Raw genomic sequence first — 14783 nt, 5'->3', positions numbered from 1 at the left:
TCATAGTTCAAAATAAACATCAAAATTGAGGCTGTTCCTGTGACAAGAAAGTATATACAAAGAAGTGAGAGGCTGATTTCATAAAACCGCCCGCATTCAGGGCTCTTTGGAACCATCCTCCTCTTTACAGGACTGAGGGCTGCAATAAACAGAGCTCATCAGAGACCCAGACATACTCAGAATAAGAAGTGCACACATTTAATAGAGCAGCTGTGTTGGTCTGCGTTCCTGGAGGGGTGTGGGAGGAGACTGGCATTCGTTCGCTGCTCTGGAAAGGCTGTACCAACAGCACCAAAAGGAGCAAGGAAGTTCCCAGTGCCGTGGGCAGCGCCCACCAGGCATGAGGTCCATCGACTGGACCAGTCTCCTCGCCCACCCACCGGCCACGGCCACTAAGGGGCTGGCCACCAACACCGTACCCACCTGTGGGGCCTCCAGCCTCTTGGAGGTGAGGTGGGGCTGTGTGGGGGACTCCCCAAAACCCTCCCACCAGAACATCCAGGAGTGACTCAGTCTGGCGGGAGTCTTTGGAGTGGGAGGGGCAGGACCCATCCTGGGCAACCTGCAGCTCCTCGGGGAGAAGGACACCAAGACTTCGAGGCCATTGGAGGCCACCTCCCCACAAGAAGGAAGAGCCTAGGCCTCCATGTCCTTAAGGAGAAAAATCCTGCCATCCAGGAAAAGGAGGCACCACTTTACTTCCCATTGGGCCTTCACTTCCTGTGGGACCTCTGGATTTAGCAAACAGAAATATGGAACACTCAGTTACATCTGAATTTCAGATAATCGGCAAATCCTGTTTCTATGTAAATATGTCCCACATACTGCATGGGGTATACTTAAGACTAAAACATTATTTGTTACTTATCTGAAATTTAAATATAACTGGGCATCTTGTTTTTATCTGACAATTCTCCCTTCCTTATGGTCTTCCCTCTGGCCAGGCCTTCCCAGGTAAGAGTTAATTCTATGTGCTCTCAAGCAGAAATTTGTTCAGTTCAGATTCTCCTGGGATTCCTGGTGAAAAGGCAAAGATCTCAGGCCACATCTGTTGAATAATATCTCTGGGGGTGTGACCCAGAATACACATTTTATTAAGTTGTTATCTAAGTGGTTCTGATACACGTTTGTATTAGTTATCTATTGCTTCTGAACAAATTACCCTAAAAATCAAGGCTGAAAACCACCAATATTTATCATCTTGTAGTTTATATGGGTGAGGACTTTGGGACTGACCTGGCCTTATGATCCTGGCTCGTGGTCTTTCATGGCGCTGCAGTCAAGATGTTTGTCATCTCAAGCCTTTGCTGGCACTAGGGAGTCTCCTTCCAAGCTCACCTAACTGGCCCTCAGCAGGCCTCGGGCCCTGGAAACATCAGTTCCTCACCACAGGGACCTGTCTATAGGGCTGTTCACAGCACAGCATCTGGCCTTTCCCAGGGTTAGAAAGGAGATGGAGGGAGGGAGAAAGGGAAGGGGAGAGAGGGAGAGAGGGAGAGAAAGAGAGAAGTGAGAGGTGGAGGTGAAGCACAAACATTAAAGTGAGCCCTCAAGACAAATCTACTCAAGGGAAGAGGGAAGAGAATTACCCAAGAGCATGAATGGCAAGAGGCGGGAATCCTGGGGGCTGTCTTAGAGGCTCCCCACCACCATGTTCAAGTTTGGGAATTCCTGCTATAGATCGGTCCTCAACGCACTGTAAACAATGGGATCCAGTGCATTTCTTTCCTTATTTTTCCTTGCTTCCACTCCTCATCCCTGTCCACTTTTTGGTGATCTGAGACAGTAACAATGAGGAACTATGAAGAAGTGAAGAAGAAAAAGAAATCAAAATAGCAATCTTAGGAGGCTAAGAGTGAATTTTAAAATGCTGGCAAATACTGTTTAGGTAGAATGAAACTATATGAAAATCCCATGCATATATATAGCTGTGTCCTAAAATGTCTTAGCATTCAGTGTGGTTCTTGGAGAATCTCCTGTGAGTACTAATGAAAATATAGAAGTAGGGTGACCAATTATCTTAGTTTGACCAGGACTGTCCCATGTCTGGGCAGAACAATATTGTTGGTTACCTTTATAACAAGGAGCCAATAAGTCATTGCATCAGCCACTCCGCCCCCATCTAGAGACTGAGGGGGTCGGCCTTGTGATGGTGTGGAGAGGACACGGGCTTTGAGCTGCAGGCCCAGTATGTGCCTTTAGCTGTGGCCTTAAGCTATCTCATCTAGAAAACAGGAACCATGCATCTGCTTGGTAGAGCGTAAATGATACACAGGGGAGTGCCTTGTAAACTGAGAGGTGTCATCTCGGTTTTAAAAAGAGCCCCTCCTGTCAAGGAAGGTGAGATAAAAAATATTACCCCTTTTCACTTTTGCGACCAAGTCTGACATTTTCTCTTTCACATAGTCTGGCCATGCTGACCTCCTGGAGAGGTGAACACAGCCCACAAAAGCCATATTACACTCGTTTAATTTTCATCTTAATTTGCCATTTAACCCCAAATTGATTTATACTATTCCCTCCAGAAAATGCTAATCTCCCCAAAAGAACAGTCATCTCTATTATATCCTCAGTGACCAGTTTCCCAGGAAATGTGTGCCAAGTCCTGATGTAATAGATGTGATTCATCTTTCACAGCTCTGGCGGTGTGACTCTCTCCTCTTGGGGAGAGAACTGTCCCCAGCAGCACTCTTTCCCTTGTCCTCCTCCACTGCCATTCCTCAAAGTTTGGGAGTGAAAAAGGCAGTAATATTTAAATTCTGTTAAAGCGCTCATTCCCTCTCTTTTTTTTTTTCTTCTGTGTTGTCTCATTCTGGGGAGTAAATGTGCAGGCTTGCACATTTATATGACCCGAAGTCTCTAATTCAAAATGGCAATACCATTTTGAATGAACTCTATTTTTCTTGCGATGGGTCAATTGCAAGAATGGCCATAATTCTCTTCTATAATGATTCTGTCCATCACTCTCCTCCACCCACCCCTGGGCCTAGATGTGAGTCTCAGGCACCCAACAAAGACCTTGGACTGATGATAATGCAGAGGAAAGATCATCTCAGTCTGTTCTGTTCCCTGCCACTTTGCAGCTATATGACCTTGGACCTCTCTTGGTCTCAACGGGGAGAAAGAGATCTGGCTGTCCTATGGCATCAGGTGGTTGTAAGGATGAAATAAACAAGATTAATATTAATGAAAGTCCTTTCAAAACCTTAGAGTGCCATATAAATAAAAGGTGGTTAGTTTATTCATCAGAGTCCTTCCATTGCCGTACTTCAGATATCTTGCCAGCTGAGTATTCCATTAGAATTATTACTTGCACTGGTTACTGGGTGAGAATTTCTGTTTACTGGCCTTGGCAGGTTTACCTAATAATTTAATTAAATTATTTAAATTTAAATTACTGGAAGTTATTTTAAAAGTTTCACAAATCTGCTGCCTCATGCTTTTTGTTTTATAGTTTTAACACTTAAGAGGCTAATTTTTGGCTGGTCTGAGTGCAGTGGTGTTTACAACTAATTGATCACAACCAGTTACAGATTTCTTTATTCCCTCTCCACTCCCACTGCTTCACTTGACTAGCCTAAAAAAAAAAAAAAAAAAAAAAAAGGCTAAATTTTGCCCCTGCATTTTAGGCACACCACCATCAAGACCAGTTTACAAAGTATGTCCTTTCCCTGACATTCAAGATGGTGCTATTTCAGTTTACACAGAATTTAACTTTCAGTTTCATACCATTTCTATACAGATATGGAATGTTTTTAAAACCTACTTTTGCAATCAGCAGTTCTACCTCGATAAAATTGACTTTTAAAAAATGAGCCAGACTTCCTTCCTTCCTTTCTTTCTTTCTTTCTTTCTTTTCCCTCTCTGGCCCAGGCTGCAATCTACTCGGCTTGCTGCTGCCCACGCCGCGGACTGCCTGGGACTGCCGGCGCGCGCCACAGCCTGCCTTTTCTCCTTTCGCTGCAGGCACGCGTTCGCCATCTTGGCCACGCTGGTCGCCAGCTCCTGACGCCGAGTGCTCTGCCCGCCTCAGCCTCCCGAGGTACTGGGACTGCAGACGGAGTCTCGCTCACCCAGTGCTCGGTGTTGCCCGGGCTGGAGTGCGGTGGCGTGGTCTGGCCTCGCGGCAGCCCCCGCCCCCCAGCCGCCTACCTTGGCCTACCAGGGTGCTGGGATTGCAGCCCCTGCCCGGCCGCCGCCCCATCTGGGAGGTGGGAAGCGCCTCTGCCCCGCCGCCCCGTCTGGGAAGTGAGGAGCGCCTCTGCCCGGCCACCCACCGTCTGGGAAGTGAGGAGCGCCTCTGCCCGGCCACCCACCGTCTGGGAAGTGAGGAGCGCCTCTGCTCGGCCACCCCGTCTGGGAACTGAGGAGCGCCTCTGCCCGGCCGCCCCGTCTGGGAAGTGAGGAGCGCCTCTGCCCGGCCACCCATCGTCTGGGAGGTGAGGAGCGCCTCTGCCCGGCCGCCCCGTCCGGGAAGAAGTGAGGAGCGCCTCTGCCCGGCCGCCCCGTCCAGGAAGAAGTGAGGAGCGCCTCTGCCCGGCCGCCCCGTCCGGGAAGAAGTGAGGAGCGCCTCTGCCCGGCCGCCCCATCTGGGAGGTGAGGAGCGCCTCTGCCCGGCCACCCATCATCTGGGAAGTGAGGGCGCCTCTGCCCAGCTGCCCCATCTGGGAAGTGAGGAGTGCCTCTGCCCGGCCACCCATCGTCTGGGAAGTGAGCAGCGCCTCTGCCCGGCCACCCATCGTTTGGGAGGTGAGGAGCGCCTCTGCCTGGCCGCCCCGTCCGGGAAGAAGTGAGGAGCGCCTCTGCCCGGCCGCCTCGTCTGGGAGGTGAGGAGCGCCTCTGCCCGGCCGCCCCATGTGGGAAGTGAGGAGCGCCTCTGCCCGGCCACCCATCGTCTGGGAGGTGAGGAGCGCCACTGCCCGGCCACCCATCGTCTGGGAACTGAGGAGCGCCTCTGCCTGGCCACCCCGTCTGGGAAGTGAGGAGCGCCTCTGCCCGGCCGTCCCGTCTGGGAAGTGAGGAGCGCCTCTGCCCAGCCACCCATCGTCTGGGAGGTGAGGAGCGCCTCTGCCCGGCCGCCCCGTCCGGGAGGAAGTGAGGAGCGCCTCTGCCCGGCCGCCCCGTCTGGGAAGAAGTGAGGAGCGCCTCTGCCCGGCCGCCCCGTCCGGGAAGAAGTGAGGAGCGCCTCTGCCCGGCCGCCCCGTCCGGGAAGAAGTGAGGAGCGCCTCTGCTTGGGCGCCCCGTCCGGGAAGAAGTGAGGAGCGCCTCTGCCCGGCCGCCCCGTCTGGGAAGTGAGGAGCGCCTCTGCCCAGCCGCCCCGTCCGGGAAGAAATGAGGAGCGCCTCTGCCCGGGCGCCCCGTCCGGGAAGAAGTGAGGAGCGCCTCTGCCCGGCCTCCCATCGTCTGGGAGGTGAGGAGCGCCTCTGCCCGGCCACCCCGTCCGGGAGGAAGTGAGGAGCGCCTCTGCCCGGCCGCCCCGTCTGGGAAGAAGTGAGGAGCGCCTCTGCCCGGCCGCCCCGTCTGGGAAGAAGTGAGGAGCACCTCTGCCCGGCCTCCCATCGTCTGGGAGGTGAGGAGCGCCTCTGCCCGGCCACCCCGTCCGGGAGGAAGTGAGGAGCGCCTCTGCCCGGCCACCCATCGTCTGGGAGGTGAGGAGCGCCTCTGCCCGGCCACCCATCGTCTGGGAGGTGAGGAGCGCCTCTGCCCGGCCGCCCCATCTGGGAAGTGAGGAGTGCCTCTGCCCGGCCACCCATCGTCTGGGAGGTGAGGAGCGCCTCTGCCCGGCCACCCATCGTCTGGGAAGTGAGGAGCACCTCTGCCCGGCCACCCATCGTCTGGGAAGTGAGGAGCGCCTCTGCCCGGCCACCTATCGTCTGGGAAGAAGTGAGGAGCGTCTCTGCCTGGCCGCCCCGTCTGGGAAGTGAGGAGCTCCTCTGCCCGGCCGCCCCGTGTCTGGGTAGAAGTGAGGAGCTCCTCTGCCTGGCCGCTCCGTCTGGGAGGTCTACCACGGAGGCCAGAAGCAATGTGGGGGCTGGACGTGGTGGCTCACGCCTGTGGTCCCGGCACTCTGGGGGGTGAGGCGGGTTGATCACTTCGGGCTAGGAGTTCGAGACCAGTCTGGCCAACTTGGCGAAACATGAAGAATACAACAGACAAACCAACCAACCAACTCAGTGACAACAAAACAGGTCTACCCTGGAGTCATACTCTAATTTTTTCTATTTTCCTCCCTTTCTGATCCTTTATCCCACTTTCTTTTTCTTCCTCTTCCTTCTCCCTCTTCTTTGTCAAATAGAGGATTGAGTTATTATCACTGATCCATATAAAGTCCCTCTCTCATTTATTTTAACTCCCACCCCCCATTTCTATTCCCCGACTTCCCATGTGCAACCTTCCTAATATGTTTGATACGCATCTTTTTGTTTGTATGTATTTTTAGAAAATGTTTATTGTTTTTGTATGCAAAAAAAATTAATAAAAAAAAAAAAGTAAAAAAAAAGAAAAAAAAAATGAGCCAGGCTTGGCTAATCTTAAACAAGTACCATAATTAAAGAGATTATAAACACAGCTTCCCTCCCTGGTTCCTTTAGTTGCATGCAAGCTTGTAGTCAACATAAAAATAAAACATTACCACCATGTCAAAAGAAAAGAGGAAACTAAAAAAAAAAAAAAAGGTTCACCTACCAGCCTGATACCACAAGTGGATAGACTGAAAATGAAACAAAGTGAATTGCTTCATTAACAGCATTCTTCTTCTGAAAGAAAAAGGATGGGAGGGTAGGGTTCAAAGACTCAACCTTATCCTACAGCGCTTTTTCATCTTTCCAGGGCATGTGGTGAGTGGGAGTTAAGGTCAGTACCTTGCATAAGATCTCTCAACCAATTCTTGATGGAGCTAGGCAAAGATGTTGTGATGGTTAATTTTACATGTCAATTTGGCTGGGCCAAAGTGCCCAGATATTTGGTCAAATATTATTGTGCGTGTTCCTGGTGAGGGTGTTTTTAGATGACACTGACATTTAAACTGGTTGACTTTCAGTAAAGCAGATGGCCCTCCATAACGTCTGATAAGCCTCACCAATCATCTGAAGGCCTGAATGGAACAGAAGTCTGGCCTCTCCTGAGCAAGGAGTCTGCTAGCAAACAGCCTTCAGACCTCAACTGCAACATTAGCTCTTTACTGGATCTTCAGCTGCTGGCCCACCCTGTAAATTTTGGACTGACCAGCCTCCATCACATGAGCCAATTCCTTAAAACCAATCTCTCTCTCTCTATGCACATCCTATTGTTTCTGTTTCTTTGGAGAACCCTGACTAGCAGAGATGTAAAGCAAGAAGAACTTTACACAACAGGATAAGAGTCTGAGCCCTTTCCCTCTTCCACAGTAAATTCACACACACAGAGACATGACTTTTAAGCTGAGATAGGAGCTTTGATTATTTCAAGGACACTGACTAGTGGAGTGGCTGTCAGAATTTTGCAGCTCTGCCCTGCTGGGAGTCAAAAGGCTGGTTTGAGTCCCCTTCCCACAGCTTACTGGCTAGGGGGCCACAATTGAGTCATTTAACTTCTCTCAGCTCAGTTTCCTCATCTGACAAAACAGAAAGCTCTTTGTAAACACTGCTATAGAGTGTCTGATATTATTTTTACTTACCATATTTCTTAAAGCAATAATAATACCTAATATTAGAGGACTTTATATGTGCCAGGCTTTGTGCCAAGAAGATATATTATCTCATTTAATCTGTCCAATAACTCCATGATGTGCATAGTACCATGTCTCCACTTTACAAACGAAGAAACTGAGGTAGAGAGAAGTTGAGCTGCCTGCCAAGGTCATATTGCTGGGATGCAGCAGAGCTGGGATCTACCCCTGGCCTATCAGAACTAGGGAACATTCTCCCTAATGATTAGCTCTGTAACTGCAGATGGTTATTTAACCACTTGAAGTTCTGATATTGTTGTATGTGCCATGGGATACCTGTCCATCTCCTAGGCCTGTTGTGAGAATTCAGGGAATGACATTTGGGAGTGACATCTAGCACACTGCATGGTGTGCAAAGAGTGTGAGAAGAATTTCTATTATAGGCACTTGTTATGTACTGAATGTTTGTGGACCCCAAATTCCTATGTTGAAATCCTAACCTCCAATGTGATGGTATTAGGAGGCAGGGCCTTTGGGAGGCGACTGGGTTATGAGGATGGCAGGCTCATGAATGGTATTAGTGCTCTTATAAAAAGACACAGAGCTTGCTCTCTCTTTTCTCTCCGCCAAGTGAGGACACAGCAAGAAGACACCCACCTGCAAACCAGGAATAGGGTCTGCACTAGACGCCAGATGCAGGCACCTTGATCTTGGACTGTCCAGCCTCGAGAACTGTGAAAAAATTAAACAACAAAATTTCTGTTGTCTAAGCCAGCGGTCCCCAACCTTTTTGACACCAGGGACTCATTTTGTGGAAGACAATTTGTCCACAGACCAGTGGTGGGAGGCATTAAAGTCTCATAAGGAGCAGACAACCTCGATCCCTCACATGACAGTTCATAGCAGGGTTTGCACTCCTGTGAGAATCTGATGCCGCTGCTGATCTGGCAGGAGGTGGGGCTCACTGGAGTGCTGCTCACCTCCTGCTCTGCACCTCAGGTCCTAACAGGCCATGGACCAGTAGCAGTCCATGGCCCAAGGACTGAGGACCCCTGGTCTAAGCCACCCAGTCTGCAGTATATGTGTTATAGCTGCCTGGGTTAAGACAATGTCCCATGTCCCAAAACACCAGTCCCTTCACAGGGGATAATTTAATCCCATGTGCTAACAGGGGAAGCAGCCAGGTTTGCTGGAAATTAACGACTACTCTGCCATAGTTAACAAAACCTTGTTTTAAGAAATATTTTTCATGAAAAGAGTAGATGAATTTGAACAAATGTTTAATGTTAAGTCTTTTGTTAAGTAAATACCTTCTTCTTGAATGTATTTACGATTGGTTTATTTATAGAGTCTAAACTACTCTATAACTCAGTTTTTGACATATCAAATAATCCTTAAAATGCTGATGAAATATATTTCATACTTTTAATTTTTAAATTTTATTTATTTATTTATTTATTTATTTATTTATTTGAGACACAGTCTCTCTCTGTTGCCCAGGTTGGAATTCAGTGGTGTGATCTTGGCTCACTGTAACCTTTGCCTCCCAGGTTTAAGAGATTCTTGTGCCTCAGCCTCCTGAGTAGCTGGGATTACAGGCATATGCCACCACACCCAGCTAATATCTCATACTTTTAAAATATAGCTGTAAGGTTATTGTATTAGTTTGTTGGGGCTGCCATAACAAAGTATCACAGACTATGTGAACCAAAATCTAACTGTGCCTCTCCCATCTTCTAAGAATATCACACTGGTACCTGAGAGAGGAGAGCACACAAAGCCAGGAGCACCTACTGAACCAGTAACAGCAAGTAGTTACTTAGCCAGCAAAGTACACCACGAGGGAAGGAGAGAGAACTTCAGAACTTGAGGAAGGCCAGATGGGCCTCAGGATCCTGATACATGGGGTGTGAGTGGGAGAGGAAAGAAAATATGGCCCTAGAGATAATTCCTATTTCCCCAACTTTGCTCTCCTTTCCCCTCCTTTTCCCTTGACCTCCCTCAATCAGGCCACAGGGCCATTTCTGAGTCACATATGCCACCCCCAATCATCCCAGAAATGGAACCTTGTCAAGTTTGGCACTTTAATGTTGGGGCTTACGTCCCCTCCTTCATTCAACAGTGAAAACCTGAGGACATTAGGGTGAGCCATTTTCTCTTTCACATCCGTGTCCAAATTTAGCTACATCTCCTTCTGTTCTCCCTTCCCTCCCCACCTTCACTTCCCTCCCTCTTCTGTTAGTCTTGCTGAAGAGGTGACTCTTTTTCAGGAATCAATCTGCCCGTGCTCAGCACGCTGCCTGGCCCATTCCTTCCCTCCAGGCTCTTCCACCCTTCGCTCCATCAATTATCTACCTCCATTTATCTTCAACCACAACCTCCCTCCCCGTGCACTTCTACAATCCTCTCAACCCGGTCTCTCTCCTGTTTCCAACCAAACTTTATGAAATAAGCTACTACCCTGACTTTCTCCACTCTTTTGCCCTGCTCTCCATTCATGTCTATTCATTTTTGTATTCCCTGCAGAACCTAGAACTCTATCGTAGGTGCTCAAGGAAAGACAGATAGATTAATTATGGAACTAGATAATCAACTATTCCTGAGCAATAAGTGCGAGGATGGTGCAAGATGCAAAGAAGATGCTGTTTTTGTCTTCACTGAGGCAGCCATGGAATTTGTGAGTTAAAACAGACACACAAAACAAGTCAGTAGATCTACACTGTGAACAAACAAAACAAAGTCTTTAAAATGGAGGCATCGGGAGAGAGGCCCCCGGGACGGGAGTAACAGCTTCCTGTCCCCCTAGTGCTTATGTGAGTGCAGATAAAGTCATAGGTAAATCCTAATAAGGTGCAAGGACCGACCCCTGAGCCACAGTTGGGACGTTTATAAAGTGAATGCCCATGGTGAGTATCTGGGATCCTCCCTTGTTGAAAACGGACAGTGTCCCTGGAGGGAAGAAGCATCAGTGGACAAATGGTTCGATGCCATGGACAGCTCAGTGCAGTGTGAATCAGTGTGGGGTACCCAGGGATTCCTGAGTATCTGAGTGATGGAAGCCGGAACCTGTTCCTGGCTTTCCCTGGCTGTGCACCCCATCTCTCCAGCTATAAAATGAGGGGTGATGCTCTGAAGACATGAAGTGTGAGCAGCAACCTCTGGGTGATTTTCCACATTCTCTGCCCACTGTCTTCTGTAACCTTCAGGGCTGCGCCCCTCCAGACAGCAGCAGCACTTCCCTCTCTGAGTAGCATTGGCAGCTGAAACACTGGTGGGCTGTGACTGCTGAACCTTCCCCTGAGGTTCGGGCTTGGAGGGAGCCCTGTCCCAGGGGCCAGGCTTTGTGAGACCTTGGCACCCTGGAAGCCCAAGGTCCCAGTGCTGCCTGATCCTCCACAGCAGAGCTTCTCATAGGCTAGGCTGCTTTCAATCAGGTCCTGGAGGTCCCACAGACCAAAATAGCATTTACAGCCTGCCTGGGAAGGTCTACAACCCTAAATTCTTCTAGGAACAATGAAATCAGAGTATTGAGCTGAGGAGTTGTTTCATTTGATAGGTTGGAGGAATTAAAGGAAACACATTTGCAAAACCAGGTCACTCCACTATGCTCCAGTAAGAAGAGTAATAATAATTGGTATCAAATACTTGGCGTGTCCCAGGTTCTGTCCTGTAGTAGCCACTCCCTTCAGGAACTTGCTCCTCTACATAACAATGGGCAGCTGGTACCCAGAGCACCTGCCGCATGGCCTGGCCTGCCAGATGCAGATAAGGAGAGATGACTCCTTGTCTTGGGTCACCTTCTGTGAAGAGAAAGCGTGAGAGGAGAAGATTGATAAGATCTGGTCCAGGATCAGGTAGGGCCTGAAAGGAGGCCAGCCTGGGAGACCAAGGGGAGCGGATCCATAGTCCATCTCCAACCCCTGCCATGCAGCGGGGGCTGAGGACTCTGCTCATGCAGAGATGCAGTAGATCTGCAGACAGCTGCTGTGAGCAAAGGGAGCTGGAAGTCCAGGTGCCCCGTTTGTTCATTTCAAATGTGGTACGCAGCTGAGAAGGGGAAAGAAGGAATCAAGCCATTTGTAAACCGTGAGAAATACCCACAGGAACTCACATTTCCATCCAGATTTCAAGTTGACGTTTGGCTCTGACATCCATCTTACTGTTCGAGAACGCTAAGACCTCCATGGGTGAACATAACAAATGTCACCACCAGGCCGGGCATGGTGGCTCATGCATGTAATCCCAGCACTTTGGGAGGCCGAGGCAGGTGGATCACTTAAGGTCAGGGGTTCTAGACCAGCCTGGCCAACATGGCAAAACCCTGACTGTACAAAAAATACAAAAATCAGTCAGGTGTGGTGCCGCGCACCTGTAATCCCAGCTACTCAGGAGGCTGAGGCACAAGAATCACTTGAATCCAGGAGGCAGAGGTGGCAGTGAGCCGAGATCACACCACTGTACTCCAGCCTGGGCGAAAGAGGGGAAACTCTGTCTCAAAAAAAAAACACAAAAAACCCATGTCACCACCACCACTATTATCATCCCTGTCTCACAGGTGAAAAAACAAACTCAGACTGAGGGACCTGCCTCAGAACTCACAGCCAGTCAGCAGCAGAGGCAGAAGTGCAGCCTTTTCCCTCTGGCTTCTGTTAGTCCAGAAAATTCCCACCAAGTGATGCTGGGGAAAATCTTCAATCAGGAGAGGGACAGGGTGACCTGAGGGAGTCTGCGTGGCCATGCTCCTGATCATAATCAACGATTGGCATGGATTGTTTGGAAGGATGGTAGCAAAATACTCTGGGGACTCATGGATGAATCAGAGTCAAGGGAAATGTCCTATGGTTGGGAAGTGTTTCTGGGGAGATTCACACATAAGCTCCTGACCAGGGGCAGCTGAACAGGCAAAACCCTGGGCTCTCTCTTTATAGAATCTCACGCTTCTTACCAGGAACCTCAGAGGAGTACGAAAAATGATGGGGTTTTTTTTTGTTTTTGTTTTTTGTTGCAGAATAAGAGTCACATTTTTCAAGGCTATCTGGAAAGTTACATCTGTCCTCTGGAGACACTAGTAAAAAAATAAAGTAGCCGGGCGCGGTGGCTCACGCTTGTAATCCCAGCACTTTGGGAGGCCGAGGCGGGCGGATCACGAGGTCAGGAGATCGAGACCACGGTGAAACCCCGTCTCTACTAAAAATACAAAAAAATTAGCCGGGCGTGGTGGCGGGCGCCTGTAGTCCCAGCTACTCGGAGAGGCTGAGGCAGGAGAATGGCGTGAACCCAGGAGGTGGAGCTTGCAGTGAGCCGAGATTGCGCCACTGCACTCCAGCCTGGGCGACAGAGCGAGACTCCGTCTCAGAAAAAAAAAAAAAAATAAAAAATAAATAAAGTAATAGATTCCCCTCCAGTCTTTTACCAAGAATTACAGACCTACTAACAGCTTTCACCCTTTCTGTCTCTCATTCCCTGTCTCTCTCTCACACACACACACACACACACACACACACACACACCTACCTCTGCTCCTCTGCTCATATTTCACAGGGCTGGACAGAGATCTTTATCTAAATGCATAGCTCTGAATTGCTAAGTGGCAGGATTAGCTTGGATCCTATGTTATCCCTGATCACATTAGGCAGATCAATGAGGCAGAACTTCTATCAGAATTTTTTTTCTTTTTTCTTTTTTTTTTTTTGAGATGGAATGTCACTCTGTTGCCCAGGCTGGTGTGCAGCGGCAAGATCTCGTCTCACTGCAAACTCTGCCTCCCGGGTTCAAGCAATTCTCCTGCTTTAACCTCCCGAGTAGCTGAGATTACAGGCGCACGCCACCATGCCTGGCTAATTTTTGTTTTTAGTACAGACAGGGTTTCACCATGTTGGCCAGGCTGGTCTCGAACTCTTGACCTCAAGCGATCCACCTGCCTCGGCCTTTCAAAGTGCTGGGATTACATGCATGAGCACCATGCCCGGCTGGCACTTCCATCAATTTTTGAGTCTGAAGCCCACCCATATGCAACCCCAACATTTAACCTGGTAAGCTGGTTAATTCTACTACAACTGCAGCCAATCATCTGTGAATCATCAAAGCTGCCTTTAAGATCAACCTAGGACTCTACCATGGGAACAGTAGATGTGGGGCAGGTCTGTGTCCTATACTGGCCTCTCTCTTCACTTTCTGCCACCACATATAGGCAGTACCCAAGTGTTAGATTTTCCTGAAGCCTGGGTAACTAAAGGGAAATACAACAGAAAAGGAAAAAAATTGAAACTCCACTCTGAAAGTGACTTTCCCCATAATCTAAGAGAAAAGCAACAAGAAAGCACCTTCAGTTTTAAAACTATTTTTTTTTAAGCTAAGTTCGTGCTCTGTTGCCCAGGTTGGAGCGCAGTGGCACTATCATAGCTGACTGCTGGCTCATCTCCTGGGCTCAAGCACTGCCCTCACCTCAGCCTGTCCAGTAGCTGGAACTCCAGGTATATGCCACCACGCCAGGTTAATTTTTTGAAATTTATTTTTAGTAAAGACAAGGTCCCACTACATTATCCAGGCTGGTCTCAAATGATCCTCCTGCCTTGGCCTCCCAAAGTACTGGGATTACAACAAGCATGAGTTACAACACCTGGCCAGATTTTTTTTTTTTTTAAGAAAGGCAAAATTTATTATTAGATTCAAAATATTCACAACCATTTTCTTTTTATTATACTTTTAAGTTTTAGGGTACATGTGCACAACATGCAGGTTTGTATACATGTGTCATGTTGGTGTGCTGCACCCATTAGCTCGTCATTTAACATTAGGTGTATCTCCTAATGCTATCCCTTCCCCCTCCCCCAATCCCACGACAGGCCCTGGTGTGTGATGTTCCCCTTCCTGTGTCCATGTGTTCTCATTGTTCAATTCCCACCTATGAGTGAGAACATGTGGTGTTTGTTTTTTTGTCCTTGTGATAGTTTGCTGAGAATGATGGTTTCCAGCTTCATCCATGTCCCTACAAAGGACATGAACTCATCGTTTTTTATGGCTGCATAGTATTCCATGGTGTATATGTGCCACATTTTCTTAATCCAGTCTATCGTTGTTGGACATTTGGGTTGGTTCCAACTCTTTGCTATTGTGACTAGTGACCTGGCCAGTTTTA

At 48.9% G+C, this 14783-nt stretch overlaps 2 protein-coding genes across 3 annotated transcripts in view; both read right to left on the bottom strand.

The window, feature by feature from the left end:
- Window positions 1-14783, bottom strand: part of VCPKMT (valosin containing protein lysine methyltransferase) — a 72078-nt gene that overhangs the window by 35010 nt on the left and 22285 nt on the right. The window lies entirely within an intron of this gene.
- LOC129487922 (putative uncharacterized protein encoded by LINC01599) lies at window positions 99-12859 on the bottom strand. Its single transcript, XM_055289448.2, is given in 6 exon segments — window positions 99-525; window positions 1648-1700; window positions 1702-1799; window positions 8303-8377; window positions 10673-10967; window positions 11757-12859. Coding segments are annotated over 6 exon segments (996 nt in total). The 5' UTR covers window positions 11831-12859; the 3' UTR covers window positions 99-124.

Source organism: Symphalangus syndactylus, chromosome 8, assembly GCF_028878055.3.
Source record: "Symphalangus syndactylus isolate Jambi chromosome 8, NHGRI_mSymSyn1-v2.1_pri, whole genome shotgun sequence".
Lineage (NCBI taxonomy): Eukaryota > Metazoa > Chordata > Mammalia > Primates > Hylobatidae > Symphalangus > Symphalangus syndactylus.
Note: the sequence above shows the minus strand (reverse complement) of the source record. Positions and strands in the feature narration are given on the sequence as shown.